At 40.0% G+C, this 24983-nt stretch overlaps 1 protein-coding gene across 1 annotated transcript in view; it reads left to right on the top strand.

Annotated features, from left to right (window-relative positions):
• Positions 1–24983, top strand: part of gabra3 (gamma-aminobutyric acid type A receptor subunit alpha3) — a 114656-nt gene that overhangs the window by 11866 nt on the left and 77807 nt on the right. Inside the window, exon 2 of the mRNA XM_016267671.1 lies at positions 16615–16721. Within this exon, the coding sequence (XP_016123157.1) occupies positions 16636–16721 (86 nt within the window). The 5' untranslated portion in view covers positions 16615–16635. The remainder of the gene's footprint in view (positions 1–16614; positions 16722–24983) is intronic.

Raw genomic sequence — 24983 nt, 5'->3', positions numbered from 1 at the left:
TTTTTACATTTTTACATTTGACCTTATTTGTATATTTGTATAGTTGTATTTTGTATTTAATCTGTATTTATGTTATCTGCAAGGGTCTGAGGGGCTGAGAGCAACGCAATTTCAATTCTCTGTGTGGATGTGCTGTACATGTGGAAGAATTGACAATAAAGCAGACTTGACTTGATATTCATTATATGTTATGCTGAATGCTTGTGCTTTGAGTGATATTAAATATGAGTTTTTTTAATAATTGTAGAGACATCTGACATCAATGGGCGATGAACAGCAGTTCTCCACGGCCTTCCACTCAGTTCCTCTTCAGGAACTCGAGCTGCGTCGACAAACGCTAGGGGAACGCCTTCCGCGATCCACGCTCTGAATCGTATGTGAAATCAGTCCAATAGCTGAACGGGACGTCACGGCGGATGACGTCATGACCAGGAAGCTATAAAAGCACGTGCGGCGGAGCCCGCGTCAGCTTCTAGGAATGAAGCAAGCGCCGGCAGGGACGCCGGAAGTATGGCACCAAGACGCAGCGTCTCGTTCCCTCGAGGAACTAGGGTTACATACGTAACCTGAGACGTTCCTCTTCAGGAACTCGAGCTGCGTCGACAAACGCTAGGGGAACGAGAATGCCCACGCCGCCAGACTTCCAATTCCCTGCCTAGTGTTTGGGAGCAAAGCACGCAGAGTCGGCTCTTGAGGGGGCCGGCTGCCCGCATTGCGAGCGCCTCCCACTGCGTACGCTTCGCTCCCGGAGGGCTCTCTCAATGCAGCTACATTCGTGGGGTTCGCAGTTGGATCTGGCGGAGGGAATGGAGACGGGCGAGTCCCTATCTCCTAACTCACCCACCAGATCCAGTGCCCGATCTCTGGGTTCGGAAGCCCGTTCTGCGGCTACTTCCTCCCGGGCTGATGGCTCGACCCTCCTCCTGTCTTCCTCCGAGGAGGTTGACATGGAGGACGTCGAAGAGGTTTCGCCCCCTCAATCGCCCCAATATGAGTGGAGGTGCTTACTCATCCCGTGGCCAAATTAAAAATCGATTGGCCCACCGAGAAGCAGGCCGATCCGCAGCAAAGCAGGTTGGATGAACGCTTCCTGCGCGTGAAGCCGCCACCTCCATGCCGGAGCCTGACATTTTTCGCTGACCTTCACACCGAGGTGTCGAGGTCGTGGGCCAGGCTTTTTTCGGCCCGCCTCTTCATCCCTGCCTCAGATTATTATGGGAATGTGGCAGGGCTGTCTGAGCGCGGCTATAAGGCGATGCCCCATGTTGAACAGACGCTAGCTATCTATCTGTCCCCAGGCATGGCATCGTCTTTAAAGGCTCCGGCACTGCCCTCCAAGCCGCTGCGTACAACATCAGCGGTGGTGGGCAAGGGGTATGTGGCAACGGGTCAGGCCGGTGTGTGTCTGCACACGATGTCTGTGTTACAGGCGTACCAGGCCGATCTGCTTAAAGAGCTCGATGAGGGCGAGGAGCTTAGCTCTGGTAATATTGCAGCGTTAAGTAGAACCGCTGATCTCTCTCTCCGTGCCACCAAAGAGACCGCCATTGGGCGGTCCATGGCAGCTATGGTGGCAGCAGAGAGGCATTTGTGGTTGACCCTGTCTGACATGAAAGAGAAAGACAGGGTCTTCCTCCTCGACGCCCCGCTTGCGCCTTCTGGCCTGTTCGGCGATGCTGTCAATTTAGTCGTCGACAGGGACCAGGAGGCTCATAAACAAGCGGCGGCGTTTCAGCGGTTCCTCCCTTGCTGTATTTCAGCTCCGAGGGCTGCTGGGAGGCAGCAGTCCCCACCAGTACCAGCTCCTCACATAGGGAGATGCAAAAACAGACCCTCAGTCGGTGGATAGTGGATGCCATCTCCATCTGTTATGAGTCCTCTGATCTCCCCTCGCCATTAGGGGTCAAGGCTCACTCGACTCGAAGTGTGGCAGCCTCTAAGGCTTTTTTAGCGGGTGTGCCTATGCAGGACATCTGCAACGTGGTCCACGCCCCCTACCTTTGTTAGGTTCTACGTTTTAGACATGCGAGCCACTCCTGGCTCTTCTGTTCTCTCGCCCTAGCTGTGCAGTCTTCCACACTAGGCAGAGACTTGGAAGTCTGGCGGTGTGGGCATTCTCGTTCCCCTAGCGTTTTCCGACGCAGCTCAAGTTCCTGAAGAGGAACATCTCAGGTTACGTATGTAACCCTGGTTCCTCGAGGGAACGAGATGCTGTGTCTCGGTGCCATACTTCCAGTGTCCCTGCCAGCGCTTGCTTCATTCCTAGAAGCTGACGCTGGCTCTGCCGCACGTGCTTTTATAACTTCCTGGTCATGACGTCACCCGCCCGTGACGTCCCGCTCAGCTATTGGACTGATTTCACATGTGATTCAGAGCATGGTCACAGAAGGCATTCCCCTAGCGTTTTCCAACGCAGCGTCTCATTCCCTTGAGGAACCAGGGTTACATACGTAACCTGAGACGTTTCTTTTGCAGTTTTATGCAGTTTGTTCTGTATTCATGTCTGTATTCAAACTTTCTCAAAAATGTTACAAATTGTAGATCAGGTTTGTTTAATCATGCTTGTTTAAACAACTAATTAGAAATCGAGAGTCATATATAGTCATATAGCTATTCATAGCTAACAAGTATAGTTGCCAACTTCTGGTCATAGAATGGTATTAAAAGCTTGACCATTTATATCAGGTAGTTAAACAAACAAATCACCAGGTAATATCTATCCTTTTTTGTGAATAAAGTCAAGGCATGAAGTCATTTCACAGTCTGGAATTATCAATTTCCCCTGATCATTTTAAATGTTGCAATACCTTAATGGTGTGCCATAATTAATCAGTTTTAATGAGCTAATGTGCATGTGATTTTTTTTGGCTAATGACTCCTTGCCAGTGCACTCTATGCTCTCAGGAAGCATTGCTTAAAACCTCGACATGATGTATGATGCAAAGGTTTTATTAAATTTTGAGGTGTACCTAATGATACGCCAGAAGAGAGGATTATCAGTGTTGAGAGACATTAATGTTAAATGAGTGTTGTGCTTCATCATACTAGGTAAGACACTATTTCTGGTAGTGTTGTCAGAAGTACTGATAATTCAATTCCAAGCTGATACTTGCATTTTAAAAACGCAATGATACTGACACTGAGTACCAGGTTGGATCGGTTGCCGCTTGCTTTTAAATGCTCCTGTGCGTATTTGAGTTCTCTGTGAAAAACGTCAAAGGTTTCTATTTACAAAGTGTTTTTGAAGCGTTGAGCATTGTAGCCAATCACAAACATGCTTGATAAGCGTGTGAACGCAATGGCCAATCAGAGGCTTTTATGTCAAATCCACTCAAAATGCCAGAGCTTGTTCACCATGAGCTCTGCATGCTCTGGAATCATTTCTCTATAACCAACAAAGTATAAATATAAATGAGATTCACTGTGCCGTATAGACAGTTTTTTTTATTATAATGGCAGTTTTCACTCAGTGAGCTTGTGCTGCAGGTGAAATGTGATATAATATTTCTGCATATAAAATTGTTTTCATGCTGCTAAGTTTGAGGACTGATAACCATATATATATATATATATATATATATATATATAATATTTTTTTAATGCTACCTACTGTTGTGTAGGCTACCTAATAGTATGTATTATTCACTCAATAGCATTGATAATTAACTAATTTTATTTGTTTAATATTTGTGTTTGTATTAAAAACAAACAAAAAAAAACAATACTTACAATAGTTTTTGCTATGGTACCAAAATTGGTACAGAGAACTGGATAATTTTACTGGTACTGATAACGACTACTGAAATTTTGGTACCGTGACAGGGCGAAGGTAGACATTGTTTCATTGTTCATCCATTCATCCATTCATTCTCCAAATGGCTTGTCCTATGTAGATTCACGGGATGCTGGAGCCTATTCCAGCATTCATTGTTTATATTTCATGTAAAGATATAAAGACTGTGACAATGGTCTCTTGTTTGCTGCAAAAAGAGAGCTACACGTGTAAACACAATACAGATTTGGCTGTAAAAGCTGTGGCATGTAATCAGAGCATAGACAAACATTCTACAAGAAACTCAGCTGTTCATGTTGTTTCAGACTCGCATGAATGGACTTCTGGTGTGACAATCATTATTCCTAAACAATAGCAAAATGCACACAACAAGGACTCGATTTCCCAGTGTAATTCCCAGCTATCCTGATGAAGAGTGTGCTCAGAGTAAACAGCATTAGCATCAGCCGGTAGCGGTGCTCATGTATAGAGATGGAGTGATGAAGTGTGAGCCATTCTGAACTAACGCACAGAAAACACAATTTATAATAAGATTCCTTCCCTCCCCTTCTTGTCTGCAGCGATCAGTAGAGATGCCTTGTTTATGTTCAGATCCAGTAGGCACTTCTTATGTTTTTCAGTCTGGAGACCAAAAACAAACCACAATAAAATGTTGTTTTCTCTAAATAACAAAAGATTGCAAACTGAACTTGAGGTGTGTTGGTTTCAGTGCAAGTTCATAGTTTTCTTTGTGTTGCCTTTTAGTCTATAATCTAATGGCATCCTAATATGACATAATACTGTATATCAAACATCCACAAAATTTGCATGAATTTACAAGATACTGTAACGAATCAGCTCATGGGAAATATGAATAACGATGAAAAGAACCAGTTTGCGTCAGAGTAACTTGATGAATGGAACAGACAAGGCCGAAGCCTGGCACGAGCTTAGGGTTTCCGGGAACCCTATGGGCAAGGAAGCGATTTTCTTCACCTAAATTCCAGGAGGTCGTAAATGTAAATGTATCGAGTGTCAGGGTTACCATGGAACCAGGGGCCTGTTCGGCTTCCTGGGGTGTTACAGAGTATTTGTTAAATCTAGCTAATAAAATATATATTGTGTGTTTGAGTGGTCCAGACGCTACAATACTATAATTGGTCCCCATTGAGAAATATATTCTGATGGTGCCATGTCTAAGTTACACCTTTAAGTACAGCTAAAGCTAAAGGATGGTGACACTAAAGCTTAAAAAAGGACAATGAAATTAGTGTTACACTGTGTCCTAACTACACGCGATCCTAACTAGCTGCAACAGCAACACGCAAAATTTCTATTTTAGAAACGGTTTCTATTTCCGCGACGTCACGGCTGGAACAACAACAACATACAAACTAATGACAGTGATAATCTCAGGTACAGATTATATGCTTTATTCAATGTTAAAAGTGTCTAATGTGAGTTTGACTATCATATTGCGTGGCATTTATATCCATACTTAAAGCAACAACAGACAGTTTACCTCAGATCTTGAAAATAAATTAAAGCAAACATTTACATTAAAACTGTGAACTCACTGCGAACCAACGAGTGTATTCCATAACAAAAATGGTATCAGTCACTCAGTATGTACATTTAATAATGTTAAATTATAAACTTATCCATTTGGTTGCTTCAGAGAGAGCCCGCCCACACGCGCTTCTGATTGGCTGTGATATTTGATTGATTCTGTCGCGTCTAGTGTGAACACCTAAATTGCTTGTCGCTGGAATCTTGTTGCGTCGCGTCTAGTTAGGACACATTGTTATGTTTCATGTGTAAGAAGGTTTGTTTCCCTCAAATCTATTATAAAGCTTTGAGCTATTTTAGACTTAAAGCTACAGATTAATATGAATAATTATCTATCTATCAATATAGCACACAAAATGTACAAATTATTTTATGTTGCTTTCATGGTACTATATAGTCATTTTTGTAGCATGACAGTATGGATCGCCGACCACATTTACAAGAGCATCTTCGACATATAGCAAATCATCTTTTTTTCTCTCTCTCTGCACACAAGAAAGAAATTCATGTAATCTATTTGAAATGACATTAGAGAGAGTAAATAAACAAAATGTTCATTTTTGGGAGAGCCTTTATTTATTCTGTTGGGGCTGCAATAATTGGTGGTCTATATCCAGTTATCTCCATTCAACCCAGCATCATTTATTGACAGAGAGTAATCACTTGTCTCCCAATGAGGATTTGCTACCTAGACAACCACTACTAGATATGCAGGCACCCATGACGGCCTATTGATAATTCTCATTATTAGTACCTTCAGAGAGCTCTCATGTGCAACTGAAATTAGCTGTGTGCTTTCAGTGGACCACAGCCTGTACAACACCACTGGTTTATGTTGTGTGTGGGGATGACAAATGTGTGGTAACAGAGCATATAACCAGATAAGAGTGCTTAGCGACAAGCACAGGTGGCAGTGGTGTAGTGTAGTATTTTATCTTCAGAACAGAGCAGTAATGCATTAGGACAGGTTTCACCCACTAGGCGCGCGCTGGCACTGCACTTGCAGCTGGTCTCAATTGTAATGACGAACGTTATCATCGTTATCATCTATGTGTGACCAGTCATAGCAGCATGCTCTAGTGATCCTAATTGCCACATACTTTTGCATAATTAGTGGTGCTTGCCGAGGCAGGCATCACTGTTAATATTGCTCATAGTAATGGCAATTAATTTTAATAAACCCCTTACATTAAATGTGAAACTGAAGTTTAATACTGTAAAATTATATATGAAAGCACTTTCTAGAATAGTTCTAATGCTTTTTTTAAATTATTGGATTTAGTGCGTGGCACATGATGAAATGGGTAAAAAAACTCTTGATTAAGATTTTGATGGAGTGCCTGAATCTTATTTAGAGACCATGATAGGGGCCAGTCCATCATTTTCAGTGTTCCAGCAAATTCCTTCCGTCGCAGGTAGTTCCGGAAATAGTTTGTTTTATGGGTATTGTAATGGACAATTCAACAAAAACAACTGAAACCTCTTAAATATGCCAAGTGGTCTAACAATTTAGAACCACTGTGTGTATATACAGTATATATATACTGTATATATATATATATATAAGCTGAGAGTCAGCTGATGCGAGCTTGACTAACGTGACCTGCCAGAAAGAACTCTATGCTAGATATATATATACAGTATATATATATATATATATATATATATACACAGGGCCTAAAACTAACTTTTTGCCACACCTGACAATGGCCGGTGACATGATAAAATTTACCGGCCATGAAACTCTTTTTGCAAAAACAGCCAGTTATTACTACTACAACTGATCATATTTACACTGTTTTTAATTTGTCCTGCTGGTGCATTTTCCCTCAATATTACCTATTAATTATAGCCATTCAACATTACAGTATTGGAAGCCATTATTTTTAACATTTAATGGGCTCTGAAATATATAACAACTTTTAATTTAAGTGATTTTAAAACAATCTTCACAAACTATATTATATATGCATAAACTATACATATTAATCTTTATTCAAGCTACAAAAGTTAATCAGCGACAAGAACAGTCAAAGATGTTCTCTTTTTCTTTTGTTCTTTGATTTACATTAATGAAAGACTTCAGCAGGTTTCACTTTAAAATCAGCGCTGTCTGTCGGTGCCGATGGCCTCGTGGGCAGTGCGCCGACATGTAGCGCCTTTGTGCTTCGGGAGTCCCAAGTTTGAGTCCTGGCTCGTGGACCTTTCCCGATCCCACCCCTCTCTCTCTCTTTCACTCACGTTGCTTCCTGTCGACCTACTGTCCTATATAAATAAAAGGCATAAAACGCCAAAAATAAATCTTACAATTTTATTTTTTTAAATCAGCGCTGTCTCTTGAAAACCTGATGCATATGACGCTTATCTGACACATATCCGATTTTCTCACAACTCTTTAAGGTCATTTAAGACTTTATAACTAAAACTACATTGACAAAGTAACTCGCCAATATATAGCATAATTGTGTGTGTGTTCGTGCGTTGAAGCGCTACTGGTGCGCTGTTTGAAGCGGCTCAGCGTATGTGTACAGCCGAACGCGCAGCCTTTCAAACTATACTTCACTGCACCGTTTAGGTGGTGTAACCCCAGGTATGTGTCGCTACATTCTCGGGTTATGAAGAATAAAGAAGGAAAAGTTAATCTTTCGAAATGAAGCAGCAAAATCTTCTCAGGTAAAAGTTATTAGAACCGTGTCTAGGGACAAGCTGGCCATCCCACTGCTCTGACCTTATCAGTCAGTTTGTATCCCTATTATTCGATTCACTCTTGTCGCTTATGACAGAACAGCTAATCACGAGGATCTTGTCTTCGGAAAAGATCATTTTATTCGCTTATGTCAGAAACAGTGAATCTCTTTAAAAACTGGCTGTTATTTTCACTTCATTGCATTGTTAAAATTCGTAAAAGTTGTACCCGCCAACTGGCGACTGACACTGTTACATGGACTCACCAACGCTGATTTTTACTCGCATTTGGCGCTTGGCGAGTGTTAATTTTAGGCCATGTATATACTATATATATATATATATATATATATATATGTTAGTGTTAGGTCTACATACAAAAATGTTAAATTAGAAATGTTTGACCACTCCTTTCAAAGAAATATATCAAAATTTAAGATGAATGTTTTAATAAAGCAAAAACACCTGCCAATGGGTTATGAAAATTTGTATTATTCAAATTATTATTATTAATTATTATTGTTCAATAATAATAATAATCTCTTTTCTACACTGCCTTGTTTAAGTCCAGATTAAAATGCAAAAATATGCAAACAAACATGTAAATACTGTTTTGACTTCCTTTCTTCTCTTCTCTGTGATAAAGCAAGTAGACACGGAAATAAGTGCCACCTCCTCTCAGAGAATGAAGTTGCATTTTTTTCAGCCCGTCTGCGTTTTTTTTGTTTTGTTTTTTTCTATATCAATGTGAAAATCAGATCGAATTTTCATGCAGTGCTGTCAAGTTTAACTGGTCGCTAATATAAATAAATATATAAATAAGCTAATATACAGTATGTTCTAAAAATCTAAATCTGGATAATAAGGTATCTCGAATTATTCAGGTTTTATGCACGACACTGTTGTTACACTGGCACAGCGCCTTCAAAGCTCTCACGAAATGCCCAATTAAATCGACAAAACAATGCAGCACCATTTCAGCATCAGCTTTATAAAGTCCATCACTTACCCTTATCTTTCTCACTTTCTTTCCTATTTTTCCTTGTCTCCGCAGCAGATTGAAAGTGCCGCGCCACTTTTAGACTTGCACTCTATTCATTTACTAACTGCTTGTTTTCTCAAAAAAAAAACTAACACTAGTTTCTCTATTCTTTTTGTATTCTATATATTTCTCTGTTACTGTAAGTGAAATAAAATAATAGCATTTAAGTAATAATAACAAAGTATATATATATATATATATATATATATATATATATATATATATATATATATATATACTTTGTTATTATTACTTAAATGCTATTATTTTATTTCACTTACAGTAACAGTTCAATGCAGTACTATAACTGAGAAAGAAAAACATTTATTTCTTAACTATGCATTTTTGTTTTGTGATTGTATCCATATGCAAAATTATGTGTATATAATTGCGCATTTCAGGAGATTTAAAACCAAACTGTGCTATAATGAACATTTTGATAAATTATTTACACAAGTTTAGCTTTCCTCCTTAGCCATACATTCAGAAAATCATACGAAAGATTGAGTATCTTGACAATATCTAGACTGTATTCAAACCTTACGTTTTCAGCCCCGAATGCTATCTATATAGCTGCTCTGTATGTGTCAGGCTTTTCAGAAGTAATGATTAATGGATCCCTTATTTCAGCAAAATGAAAAAAGAACCTATAATCCCAATTGTTTACTGCACTGATTATTTTTTCCATTCTTGGAAAAGAACAAATTATGAAAAGAAAAAGAGAAATGTTGGAGAATATACACATATACACTCCCATGTTTCTTGCAGCTATAGACCTCAACTCTATTTCCTGGCCTCCTGGTCGTGTGTATTGTGTTCTGACATATGATGTCTGATGTACTCCAAATGATTAATGGGCAGCAGCAGTGGTGCTTGATGTTCATTTATCAATCAGTATGCCAACAAAGCCTTCCCTTTCATTGGTATGACACTACATTCCCCCTCCTCCACTACTTCTGGCTGTCAATGTGTTTTTGCCAGAGGAGAGGCAGGTACTGCTTTGAAGTGCTTCATATTGCCTCAAGAACATAGGCAGTCCACCCTGGAACCCACTTCAGCTCCCAACATGCAAATTAGTTCTTAAGGGAACCGAGGTCGCCTGCAGACTCATTATTTGTTGTCAGCTGCCTGCACCTGTTTGGCCGGACTGTGTGTGTGGCTCTTGTCTCATTGTTATCCGGTTATCAGTTCTTTCCTCTTTAGATGCAATGCCAGAGATGACAGCGATGTGTGTGCTGCCTGATCCCGGGACCTGTCGGTGTGAATAGAAGCAGGGGGCATTTAAGAGGACACCGCCACCATGCTGCTACTCTGACAGAGGTGTTGGCTGTGCCAAAATGGTGACTTAGCATTAATGCCAGCTTGAGTTACAGTAGCAGGTGTTTTTTTTTCTTTTTTCTTTTTGCTGTGTTTGTACTAGGGATGTCTAAAGTGATAGAAGGGTTACCTGTACAAATTGAGGTTGGTTTTGGGTTTATCTGACCTTGACCGGATGTGTTGCTTAGAGGTGATTTCTTAGACATTTTTCTTGTATTCAAAATCTGCCAGACAGACTGCAGTGGAATGAGACAATGCAGAGATTTCAAGATGGAAAACGTTGGACTGTTTTTAATCAATTTGTCACGCTTTGTCGTGTTTGGGGTGGGACACTTAAATTTTTTTTTAAAAAGGCTGCAAGGTGTTTGGGGTGAGCCAAGACATAGCACTGGAGCTGTAAAGGAGATTATTTAAAAATCCAACTTAATGGTACCCAATGTTTTTTTTCCAGTGCAGACTGTTAACCACCTAAAGCAAGTACAGCATTTATAGATTGTTTTGTGTGCTCATGTAGCAAAATAAGTGACTGCATGCATGTAGCAGCACTATAGTGACCAGTTTGACCTCTGTTGGTGAAATGCAACTGGCTACATGACTGCATTTCTAATGCCAGCTTCAAATATTACAACCTCCATAGTGATCCACTAGGAAATCCTAGAAATGATCACTGTTAATAACCTGAAATATGCTGTTTAATAACCCAATTTCCTTACAGCTTATATATGCAAGATATTAAGTGCAAAAATAAAACGGCACCATAAATCATTCATTCATGATGGCCAGCAAATGCTTACTGCAATCTACAGAGTCATTAGTACATACACTCTTACATTATCTCTAAATGTTTTGTTATTATGTGAACTCCTTGTAACATCCATTAAATCTGTGCGGATTCCATCCATGTGACGCTTTATCATTGACATTTAGGGCTGTTAAGAGTGACAGATTTGATGTAATGACCTGCATATAAGCTAGACTTTGTTAACTATGAATGTGGAGGAGGACATGACATTAAGGATAGCAATATAGTCTGTCATTACTGACCATGGAAATGTTATTTCGGGCTCTTGAAAAAAGGCAGGCATCCCACAGCTTTTATTACTCACATAACATCTCTACTAATGATGCAGAATTAGTTGTAATGGAGGCTCATTAATAATAACATAAAATAAATGAATAAATAAATAAGTGCTGATCTGGCTCATGAATAAAATAGCATGTTATTGTTGCACTTGGACTGTACTAGAGTTTTCATAGGACATGGTGTATGTTAGGGCTGGGTGATATGGCAAACAAATCAATCAATCAATCTTGATTTTTTCTTTTTTTTTTACGTTTAATTAGTGGACTCAGAAATGTAACTACAGCATGATATAAGTAACATTTTCTTTATTAACCATCTAGTTCTATCCCAAGTGCACCCCACACATGAAATTGTCAGCATGGTGTAAATATAAAACAAATCACTTAAATATCTTTACAGAAAATATGCATGTAATATATCATATGTTCAGAAATAATCAAAAAGAAAAAATGTTCAAAAAAAAGTCTCAAAAGCCAAGATAATTCTAAAATGATAACACCGGTAGACTATTATTAACAATAACCATTTTGTAAAAACAGAGAATATAAGCTTTCAGTCTTGTTTTGTTTTGTTTAGGTTACTTCCACATTGCATGACATATAATACTGATATAATACTGAATGGTTTCTGCAATGTTAAAAACTTTCACAGGGAACCTTCTGGGATCAAATTAAGCTGCAAGGTTTTGCTTATCTGGTTCACGAAAACTAACTAAGAAACAAACAAACCAAACTACTGATCATTTCAGACTCTATTTAGTAAATTAGTTTTGAGATTTTAAATCACTGTGCATTTGTTTGAATTCAACCTGTTTTAATTCTTTTTGAGACAATGTAATAAGGACGCTGACATTAACACGGCATTGTTGATTATGTTATTAGAACAGCAGCCTTCAGAATTTCCCATTTAGATGAACTGCTTTTAAATTATTCAATATCCTCCATGCTAGCAATGCTCCTGAGGCCATGTGTATTTAATGGTCTTCAATTAGCCAGGCACACACCAGACTATTGTGTGTGCGCGTGTGTGTGTGTGCATGTTTATGTGGTTTATGAGGACACAAATTTGTATAATAACATGGGTATGACATAGGTATTCCAACGAGAAAGTGATTTATGAGGACATTTTCAGTGTCCCCGTAATTCAAAAGGCTTATAAATAATTCAGAATGAGTTTTTTTGAAAATCTAAAAATGCAGAAAGTTTCCTGTAAGGGGTAGGTTTAGGGGTAGGGTTGGTGTAGGGCAATAGAAAATATGGTTTGTACAGTATAAAAACCATTACGCCTGTGGAGAGTCCCCATAAACCATAAAAACAAACCTGTGTGTGTGTGTGTGTCTTTGGAGGACAGTGACAGACAGGCAAACTAACAGCACAGAATTACTGACACAGCTTGGCATGTATGTTAAGTTGGTCCAGGTCTTTTGACCTTTCGCTGATGCTTTGACAGTTCTCAGCAGCTACATATTACTTTCTTTTGACTGCTTGTTTTTCCCGGACTTGTGAGTAGCTGCATCAGCCAGTCTTTGGCATAGGAACTTTTTTTACTGACTTTGTCAGTGGTGTCATGAAGCGCGGCAGCTATGGAATTGTGGATTTCTTTAGGAGAGACCCATCACAGGAAGTAAGTTTGCAGTTTAAAAAGGAAAGTCCACACAAAAATGAAAAACATTTTTTGTTTTTTTTTGTTTAAGAAAAATGTAACAATCGAGTTTAATCTCAATTATTTAATCCAAAAAAGACAAAAAGCAGGCCCAAAGTACTCTAAATGACTATATCTCATTCAAATGTATCCATCACCCGAAACAAAGTGTGTAGCAATCATCTTTTGTCATAACGCTTCTTGAGGTGGCAAATTTTGAATTTTTAATGAGGATGGAACCATGCACAGGGTGTTATCCACAACCCACTGCAATGTAGAGAAAGGTGCAATTCAGAGCTACAAACACGAATAAAAATAAGTCCAAATAAGCTATATATTCATAAGACTGACAGTTAAGTAGAAACACCTCGAAAGGGGTTTGAATGATTTATAATCAATACCTAATTAAATATTTATTTAACATTATATTTAATCTGCAACAACATTCTGAACTTTTATAAGGATATGGATAAGACAATAGCGAAACAGGTACATTTGGACACTATTATGCAAAAAAACATGAGCTTTCCGCATGAAAACCCATGACTGGCAGATCAGTGTGCTACTTGTTTTCTCTCCAATATGGCAGGAAGAATTATTTGAGTAGTGTTTTTAATTAAATTAAATCAAATATGGAATGCGTATATGGGGTTTTAACTGTGACAGCATGATTTACAGGCCAGTTTACACAGACAGAATGCACATAACTGTTCGACAAAGCGCAAGTTTATGATAGTGTGTCCCAAAGTTTGCCTACTCTCCTGCTACTTTTTCTTCTCGAAAAGAAATTAGTAGTCGAATCGGGGCACAGCATTTCAAAATCTTCCTAATCAAACACACCTGATTAATTTCTTCAGATCTTTAGTAGGAGACCTGTTTCAAGACCTGAAATGTATGGGTCAGGTAAGGTTGACATCCATAATGTACTTGCCAATATGCCACCTGCAACAGGGGTCGAAAATAATGGAATATACTGTAGAGTATTTTAGTGAACTATTTCTGCGTTGTACCTGCGCTGTAGATGGAATATAATGTGTAAAGGTGTCACAGCTTTGAGAAACGAAAGCCAGATCAATAGGGGAGATGAAGGACTTATTTGCCATGCTGCCCTTGTGCTTCTACTGTTCTACTGTGTATGTCTGGCAGCAGACTATAAAATCAAGGGTAGCACTGCTGCAAAGCCTGCAAGCACCTTGGAACTTAATGTATTTTCACCTTTTAATTTAAGATAAGCCACAGGAGCGGGCCAACGTGGGATGCTGGCGTGGGCAATATATCTAATTTCTCCTCGTTGTTGATTGTGGATCAGTCAAAGGTGCTGAGACTTCAATTCAGCTCTATCTTTTTTCTTGAATCAAAGTATGCAAGGTTGTGTATGTGTGTGAGAGAGTTTTATTAATCCTTTCAAATGTATTCAGCATATACACAGAAGTTGCCACTAGGAACACAGCAATAATGGCTTTGCAAATGCTAGCAGAAAAAAATACTCTGCCTACTCTGAATGCAATTGCCTACTGCAGATAACTTTTGCTAAATAAATGACTTTATGTTTGTTGAGTTCAAGTGCTGCTTTGCAAAGGGATTGCATTTCTGTTTTGGGCTCTTTGCAATTAGATTGAAGTCCACTCCTAATTCTCTGTGCACTTAATGGAACTCAAATGCAGCTTGCATATAAATGTTCATATTAATCTCCCTCTCAAAATTTTACAAGTGAAAACGCTTTCAAGCCTCCTATCAGAGGCATGTTTGCCCCTAGCAGCTGTAGATACAGATACATACCCATAACAATTCTGCAGAAGTTAACAGAGAAAATGTGACTGCTGGCTGCCATTTGGCAGGCTATCAGAGCAAAGAATCTCCAGACAGTTTAATCAAATTCTTGCAGCACTGCTCTGCACAGTAAGTTCCAGCAAACACTTGTCACAAACAGGTTGCATTCTCATACATTGATAAGTCTAGGGATGTATCCGATACAGTTTACTACATTCTCACACACTGAGACAGTTCTTACCAAATACAGTATATTGTTAGACAGAAATGACACACAACACAATACACTGCTTTTCTTCAAACAAATAAATAAATAAATACATATTGGTGATTAGCTATAGTGTCCTGTATTTGAATATAGTGAGGTTACCAGGTCAAGTTTTAAATATAATGGTTCATATTTATTATTTTAATCATGGATTTAAGGGCATTTTTAAGACAAACTATAAAGTTACAATATAGATTATAAAAATAATAAATAACAAAAACAAATAAAAATTAAATTGTATTTATTTTTATATGTTAGATTATAATTATACTTAATCCAAGTACTAAATAATAATTTCCCTTTCATGGGAACTTCGAACTACGTTCTCTAGGGGTCGCTATGGGAAACCTAGAGGATGCAGTGTCTCGTTCCCTACTCAGGGAACCATGGTTACATAAGTAACCTGAGACGTTCCCTTTCATGGGAACTTCGAACTGCGTCCTCTAGGTTTCCCATAGCGACCCCTAGAGGACGCAGTGTCTCGTTCCCTTATTCAGGGAACCATGGTTACATAAGTAACCTGAGACGTTTAACTTCAAAGGGACTTCTTAGGCTAAAAATACTTAAGAATGTGTCAGGCATGTTTTAGCAATTTTGAATCAAGGTACCAAACAGAAAGCATAATTTATACCTAGAAAATAAATGTTTGTCAGACTTGGAATGATTGCTTGACAGTGCCTAGGCTGTAAGTTTGTATAGGCCTAACAGACAGACAGACAGACAAAACAATCATATTGTTCTGAATATAAGACAACCCTGATTATAAGACGACTCCCCCTTTTTCAAGATGTACTTTTTGGAAAAGGGCTTTTTGAAGACCAAGACCAGTTCTGTAATTTATTGTTACTTTTTGATCATTTAATCATTTATAACTACGTAATTGCATGCTTGTACTGTCTTGTTAGTTAACTTTCATTTTATGGAAAAGGGTTCTCAGAATGCTTTTACCTGTTAAATTTAGCATAATTATAATCTAGTAAATTCCATGTCCTGCAATTTTAATTAATCTCCCATTTCAACTTCCTATGGGGCACAGCCAATAAAATTCCAGCTCATGAAGGAACCGATTATTAAATTAACTTACACATTTGCTTACAATGTACCTCTGTGACCCATGTGATGCACAGGTGGAATGTATCCATCTACAAATCAACAGAGAAGCAGAGGGGAAGCAGAGGGCAAAGATACAAAAAAAAATCCTAAACATTTTCAAAAACAACATTTCTAAAAGACTTCCTAAAAATATCTTTACTTGTACTGAGTCTCTAAAATTGTATTCTTACACACATTTATTTTGATGTTTCAAATCGACAAATCAAATGTCCACATCAGTGGCAGGCAGCTGAGTAGCACCTTTCATATTTGACTTTCAGAACTGGCGCAGGTGACAGAGCTTGTATTCTTATGAAGCTCTCCACTTTGCTAATTTGCTTGTTCTCACCCTCCTTTCCCTCTTCTTTCTGCAGGCATTCAGAACTCAGAGTGATATGGCTGGCATTCTCCGCAAGCTCGCAGCATGCATCCCCTGCGTGTGGATCTTCCTCATGCTTTTCAACCCCAGCTTGCAAACCGGGTAGGATGACTCATCAACCCTCCCCATCAAGTCAAACTCTCTACCTTTTCTCTTTTCCCCATGTTGCAGGCTCTAGGGATGCATTGCAGCTAATACATTCATTAATAAGGTTGTATTACTGTGCAGGGGCTTTTACGATCTGCAAAATGTCATTGGAGCCAACCGTAGCTGGCTGTAAATCGTTCGCACAAACTGCCATGAATTGGATTTTCGTTGGTGGAGAGGGCTTGGTTACAAGTGTGACTCAATAAACCTGGAAAGAAACTCATGCTGGAAGAACCTGAGGGATTCCGAGACGAGTTTAGCCTAGATTGCGTTGCAGTGATGCCAGTTGGTTTTCACTGCTCATTAGCCCACTCGTACATGTCAGAGTTGTGAACGTACATACAGACAGAGATTTGGGGGAAAGGGGGATTATGAGTTTGCAATCAAGTGCCAGAGCTAGTGGTCTTCTAAAAACTAAATACAGCATTAAATCATAAAATAGGATCCCTTTCATGACACAGGTCTTTCCTGAACCATTCCAAGTGTGTCTCAAGATTGTATTCATAAAGGCCCCAAGCAAAATCAAAGAATGAACTGGTATGATGTAATTTTGAACAAAATCTGGGTAAAGCGAAGTTCATTTAGAGTTGGCCAAATGAGGATTTTTGTTCAGCCCGTTGGGTTGAGACACAGGGCCAGAGCCACGGAGGGGTGTGATTGGGCGTTGCTCCCTCAACCAGGCTGTCCTTCCCCCTTAGTCAAGATGATTGTGAAAAGGAATTTTAATGATTAAAAAAAATCACAGTTGCATTGGCTTTCTAGCATTAAGGTAGGGTAGGTGATTTCGGAGAGGCTAGCAATAGCAAGCTAGCTTTGAAAGCATAAGATCCCACCCTCCCTGCAAATCACTCTCCAAAGCCACGTCTCCTCAAAAACACGTGAATGTGCATAGGAAGACCAGAGGCTAACCAGCAACACTTTAAGAGATGGTGTTGGTTGAATGCAACTCTGTCAGATTACCTCAAGTCTCATTCACTGGTGAAAAAAACATTACAATACAAAGCGCATAATATTACAATAATATCGGCTTCCATCCATGCTCGGTCTGCAGTACCGAGGGTATTGCGGAGGTATGCAAATACATACGTTGACAGGTAGGTAGGACAGCCTATCGTAGCCATCGGACCGAGGGATATGATTAGACAAACAAACAAAATGTTTTTGAACCAAATTACCTAGCCTGCTTTTAATATTAGGCTACTATATCAATATATAAGTTAAGGTTTTTTTTCATATAAGAGAGCTAGATAATTGGGTGTAATTAGTCGATTATTTAACTTAATTGTTTTGTCACGGGTGGCAGTTCTGGCTGTTGTAACTTGCCATAAAATTATGCATCTGTTATAATGATTGTTATGTTAGTGAAGCGGTTGCAATGAGCATGTGTTTTATAGTAAAGTAGTGGTGGTATCATGGTAACTTGTCTGTATTTGTCTGTAATTTTTTATCTAAGACATACTATATCTGGTACTCTAAAGTGTTACTGATACACCAGTAAAAACATGAACACGCTGGAGAGCGTGCGTCAAAATGCTTTGGGAATGCCTTTAGCGTGACCGCGCTCTGAATCACATGTGTAATCAGTCCAATGGATGGGCGAGACGTCACGGGAGGGGTGACGTAATGACCAGGACGCTTAAAAGCACGTGCAGTGGAACCGGCGTCAGCTTCTAGGAATGAAGCAAGCGCTCGTAGGGATGCCGGAAGTATGGCACTGAGACGCAGCGTCTCGTTGCCTTCGGGGAACCATGGTTACATGCGTAACCTGGAGAAGTTCCCCTTTAGGAACTCGAGCTGTGTCTAAACACTTTGGGAACAAGTATGCCCACTCCGCCAGAATTACAAATCCCTGCTTAGTGTGGTAGAGCACAGCCAGGGCGAGAGAACAGAAGAGCCTGAAGTGGCTCGCATATCTAGGCCATAGAACCTGACGAACGTGAGGGGCATGGACCAACCCGCAGCGTAGCAGATGTCCTGCATAAGCACAACTGCTAAAAAGGCCTTGGAGGCCGCCACACTTCTAGTCGAGTGAGCCTTTGCCCCCAATAGCGAGGGGAGATCAGAGGACTCATAAGCAATGGAAATGGCATCTACAATCCACCGGCTGAGGGTCTGCTTAGTAGCAGGAAGACCTCTCTTAGCTTCTGCTGGTCAGGCTCCCGGAAGGGAGGAGGGCAGAAGGCCTGGAGTACGACAGGCCGTGGTGTAGAGGAGGGGACTTTAGGGACATACCCCGCTCGAGGGTAGAGAAACACTTTGGCCAAAAAGAGCGCAAAGTCAATATAGGAAGGGGCCACTGAGAGGGCCTGCAGATCCCTAACTCTCTTGAGAGAAGATATCGCCCGAAGGAAGGAGTCTTTATTGTGAGATGGCGATGAGAAATTTCCTCAATAGGCTCGAATGGAGGCTTACAAAGAGCTTCTAGCACCACAGCCAGGTCCCACGGGGGGACGCAAGATCGTACCGGAGGCCACCGCGGAGGAAACGTGTAACCAGGGGGTGTCTGCCCACTGACTGGCCACCAATAGGGGCGTGGTAGACCGCAATGGCCACCATGTAGACCTTTAGGGTGGAGTGGGTCAACCCTGCAGAGAGACGGGCTTGCAGGAACTCCAGAACTGTACCTACCAGGCAGTTGACTGGGTCGAGCTGGCGGTCTCTGCACCAAGAAGTGAAAAGCTTCCACTTCAGGGCATACAGTTTCCTCGCAGTGGGAGCTCTGGATTGGAGGATGGTCTCAACAACCTCAGTTGAGAGGCCAGAAGCTACGAGTTGTGCCCCCACAGGGGCCACACCCACAGCTTCGGGCGGGGATGTGCCCTCCACCTGTGAGAGGAGATCCCTCCTGAAGGGAATCTCCCATGGAGAGCCGTCAAGGAGTGAAATCAGGTCCGAGAACCATACTCGGACCGGCCAGAACGGGGCTACTAGCAGTAGACGAACCCCGTCCCGGTATGGCAAGCGGTTTTAGCATTAAATACTCCTTGCTGTACTAGTCATAATTTAGTTTTGACTAGTCAAAATTCCAATTCCAGATTTCTATTCTGCAATTTTGACTCATCATAATTGGAATTAAGATATCTACAATGTGATTATGACTAGTCATTATATGCATTGAAGATATCTACAATGTTATTTTGACTAGTCATAATATAAATTTCGAGATATCTACAATGCTATTACAACTAGTCATATTGTTCCATTGACTTCCATTGGAAAATATTTTCTGATATCTACAAAATAGTTTTAACTAGTAGAAATTATAATTAAAGATATCTGTAATTGATTTTGTCTGCAATTTAATTATGGATATCTCAATCTGATTTTTGACTAGGAATATCTTTCTTTGGAGATATCTGCATTGAGCTTTGTGGCTAGGAAGAATTTCAATGTAGATATCTGGAATAAACTATGTGACTAGTCAAAATTCCTTTATAGATATCTAAAATGTGCATGCATCTGACTTTATTGAACATTACACGGCATTTGGTCCGTTTTGCAACATGATTCAATTAAAATCACAGCGCTATACATACATGCACGCTGGAGACCTTTTACCACATATGGCTGCATCCAGATATTATTTAATAACCCCTGAAGTAATTCATCCAGTAGCTTTTCTCTCCAGGACAAGAAAAGCAGACCACTGTTGTTAGCTGTTAGCACTAAACATTAGTTGGGGAGGAGCTCTGGGAGGAGCTGAGTCAATTTAGTCTCACGTCACACAACAGCAGATTCGATTAGGAGCAGATACAATTCAGATATCTTAAAATATAATTGTGACTAGTCGAAACTGAATTAGAGATATCTATGATGTCATTACAAATATCTTAAATGGAGTTTTGACTAGTCAAAGTATTTATAGATATCTTTAATCCGATTTCTTACTAGTGCAATTATAATTGCAGATATCTTTAATTGTCATTGTGACTAGTCGAATTATAATTATGACTCGTCAAAATACAATTGTTCCTATCTTAAATTACTGTATATCCATGGATAGTCAAAACAAATGTTTAAATGCTAAAACGGCTTGCGACATCCCGGCGCACTCTCTCCAGAACTCCCGAGAGCAGAGCAATTGGGGAAAAGGCGTACAAACGAAGCCTCGGCCATGTCTGTACCATAGCGTCCAGTCCGAGAGGAGCTGGATGAGTCAGAGAGAACCAGAGGGGACAGTGCGATGTCTCTCGAGTCGCAAACAGGTCCACCTGAGCCTGGCCAAAAGCTGTCCATATCACCTTGGGGTGAAGTCTCCATTCCCCGGGCCTCAGCCCCTGCCTCGACAGGATGTCTGCTCCCATATTGAGATGCCCAGGAATGTGAACTGCTCTCAGCGAGAGGAGTTTGCCCTGGGACCACACAAGGATCTGGTGCGCCAGCCTGTATAGGGGGCGCGAACGCAGACCTCCTTGGTGGTTGATATAAGAGACCACCGCTGTGTTGTCGGTGCGCACCAACACATGGTGATCTCTTAGGTCCGGGAGAAATTGTTTCAAAGCTAGAAACACGCCAATTGATGTGCCACTGAGATGGCGACCACTCCACAGACCGCGGGCTGAGCAGCCACTCATGACTGCTCCCCAACCAGTGAGTGATAATGAACTCCCAGCATCGGGCCCTGAGACAAGAACCAAGGTTTCCTCCACGTCTAAGGCACGAAGGCAGCACCGTTTGACCTTGAGCAGGCGAAGCGGGTTTCCCATTGGAGAGAACCCCTTGACCTTGAGCCACCACTGTAGGGGTCTCATGTACAGCAGGTCAAAAGGTATCACGTTGGACGCAGCTACCATCAGACCCAGCAGTCTCTGAAACTGCTTGACAGTGAGTGACTGGCCTTCTCTCACTCTCTTGACTGCCGTGAGGATCGACTCGATCCGAGCATGAGATAAACATGCCTGCATCGTGGTTGAATCCCACACCACGCCCAGATAAGTGGTCCTCTGTAATGGAGAAAGCACACTTTTCTTGGCGTTTAGTCTTAATCCCAACTCTTTCATGTGAGCGATAACGACATCTCGATGCCGAAACACTATCTGCTCTGAATGAGCTAATATGAACCAATCGTCAATGTAGTTGAGTATGTGGATGCCCTGGAGTCACAGAGGAGCCAGAGCAGCATCCACACACTTGGTTAAAGTGTGGGGTGAGAGTGCAAGGCAGAAAGGAAGACACACACACAGAGCGCTTGCTGAATGACAGAAAAGCTAACGCCGGTTCCACCGCACGTGCTTTTAAGCTTCCCGCCCGTGACGTCTCGCTCATCCATTGGACTGATTACACATGTGATTCAGAGCGTGGTCACGCTGAAGGCGTTCCCAAAGCGTTTTGACGCAGCTCGAGTTCCTGAAGGGGAACTACTTTATAGTTGCAATTTAAATTGTAATTATAATTTTGTAATCTGGTGCAAACATATCCACATTACTGTGTTCAGATGCTTTCTTAACTGCTGTTTTGTCACAGCTGTCATTGTTTGTTGTGGTTTTGTTATCTTATTAAGAGGATAGCACATGGCATATATTAAAATATTATTAGCATATTCTTGTTATTAGCATGTGGGTACGCAGCCATGAGGGTGGTGTCGGAATATATGCAAACAGCATAACATTGTTCCGCCATTTGGAATTTCTTTTTCCCCCTCAAACAAATAACAAAAATAATACTGCAGTGAGCATATTAGGCCTTAATTGTGGCCTAAATCCAAAGCCATCATACCAGATCATATCTTGGTAAGTGTTTAATAGAGAATCATTATACTGTAGATTTCTAACTGCTTAGGAAGATATATTTGGCATGTTTCTTGATACAGCATCTGTGTGTGTGTTGCCAGGCATGCTCAGCAGCCATCTATTCATCTGGATCCTCACCATCTTTGTCAGAGTAATTAGTCAAAGAAGAACATTGATTGGAATCTACCAATTCCATCTGGCAGTAACATAAGCAAAAGAGAAAAACATGCACAAGAGAGATAGAGAGAGATAATAAGAGAGGGAAGAAAGAAACATCTGAGATGAAAGAGGAAGAATAGCAGCCATTAATTTTAGTGCGCCCCCCACACACACGATATTCAGTAGGGGTCACTGAATGTGAGGTCCTTGCTTTGGAAGCAGAAATTCATTTTCTGTTATGTCAGCAGATAGATAATGTACTGAATTTGATTCAGTTTGACATCACAGCACCAGTCTCCTGGAACATCTATCACCCCCCACCACCATCAAAAATAACACCACCTTTTTTCAGAAGATGATTTCAGATGTTGAAAAGCCAGACAAGTTTTACTGCTCCCTTTGGAGACGATGCTAACGGAATCAGCATTTAACACTTTAGAAATTTTGTCAAGTATTATTTATTTATTTTAGCATTTTATATATTTACCTACTTAATTTAAGTGATGTTCATGCACCGCTGAAGTTTGCAGTGTGAAACAGCAGGTGTTAGTTGTAAAAACATGTATTGCTGTTTATGCATTGGTAATTAAAGCCAGCAACTAAACAGTCCGTTTTATATTGTAGTAGATCTAAAAATAAAGCTGTAAAATGACCTTTTATTTATAAATTACGACAGTTTTTGATGAAAAAATCCTGCAGCTGAGGAAACAGCGATGCATGACAACTAATTATCTAATAAATATCCTTATCAGATTTTTTTCTCCTAATAAAATCCTGGTAATGATATCTTCCAAATAAGATCTCAAACAGTCCTCAAAGTCAAATATATGTCAAGGGATGCAGAGGGATGAAGTTTTTTGCCATAAACTTAAAAATGACTGATACCAATACTTTGCTACTTCGACTATTTATTGTTCGATCACATCTACGTTTGCTTTTGAATGAACAGAAAGAAAACAATGCAAACTCAAAACTATCCCAGATGTTTAGTTGCCTTTTATAACATCTTCTTTACAAAAGGAAGCTTTGTTGTTTCTCACAGTCTGTTTGTTTCATTATCAATGGCATGAGGTGCAGCTAGGGAACAAAATTACATTCAGGTGAACTGAAAGCACTGTTATGCTTCAAGTATTATTTATTTATTTTAGCATTTTATATATTTACCTACTTAATTTAAGTGATGTTCATGCACCGCTGAAGTTTGCAGTGTGAAACAGCAGGTGTTAGTTGTAAAAACATGTATTGCTGTTTATGCATTGGTAATTAAAGCCAGTAACTAAACAGTCCGTTTTATATTGTAGTAGATCTAAAAATAAAGCTGTAAAATGACCTTTTATTTATAAATTACGACAGTTTTTGATGAAAAAATCCTGCAGCTCAGGAAACAGCGATGCATGACAACTAATTATCTAATAAATATCCTTATCAGATTTTTTTCTCCTAATAAAATCCTGGTAATGATATCTTCCAAATAAGATCTCAAACAGTCCTCAAAGTCAAATATATGTCAAGGGATGCAGAGGGATGAAGTTTTTTGCCATAAACTTAAAAATGACTGATACCAATACTTTGCTACTTCGACTATTTATTGTTCGATCACATCTACGTTTGCTTTTGAATGAACAGAAAGAAAACAATGCAAACTCAAAACTATCCCAGATGTTTAGTTGCCTTTTATAACATCTTCTTTACAAAAGGAAGCTTTGTTGTTTCTCACAGTCTGTTTGTTTCATTATCAATGGCATGAGGTGCAGCTAGGGAACAAAATTACATTCAGGTGAACTGAAAGCACTGTTATGCTTGAAAAAGCATTTCACACACATTTTAAAGATTTAATTTATTTAGGTAGGTAATTATAAAATAATACAAGCAGAAGCTGACTGTAGACCATATACAGCACAGTAGATGTGGTGACTAGGGTTGCCAACTGCTCAGTATAATACGGAATTGTCCTGTATTTGAGGCATCAAAGAAGCATTCCGTATGAAAGCCATATGGAACGCAGTTTGTCCCGTATTCGTAGGCTTTTAAAGATTTAATTTATTTAGGTAGGTAATTATAAAATAATACAAGCAGAAGCTGACTGTAGACCATATACAGCACAGTAGATGTGGTGACTAGGGTTGCCAACCGCTCAGTATAATACGGAATTGTCCTGTATTTGAGGCATCAAAGAAGCATTCCGTATGAAAGCCATATGGAACGCAGTTTGTCCCGTATTCGTAGGCCATATAACCACATAGAACATACGAATAATACATTCTCTTTTTGGGACAATCATTGTTTTATTTTAGAATTAAAATGTTATTGCAACCATGGTTGCAATAAC

Source organism: Sinocyclocheilus grahami, unplaced genomic scaffold, assembly GCF_001515645.1.
Source record: "Sinocyclocheilus grahami isolate Dianchi unplaced genomic scaffold, SAMN03320097.WGS_v1.1 scaffold39.1, whole genome shotgun sequence".
Taxonomy (NCBI): domain Eukaryota; kingdom Metazoa; phylum Chordata; class Actinopteri; order Cypriniformes; family Cyprinidae; genus Sinocyclocheilus; species Sinocyclocheilus grahami.
This window is presented reverse-complemented; position numbering and strand designations above follow the sequence as displayed.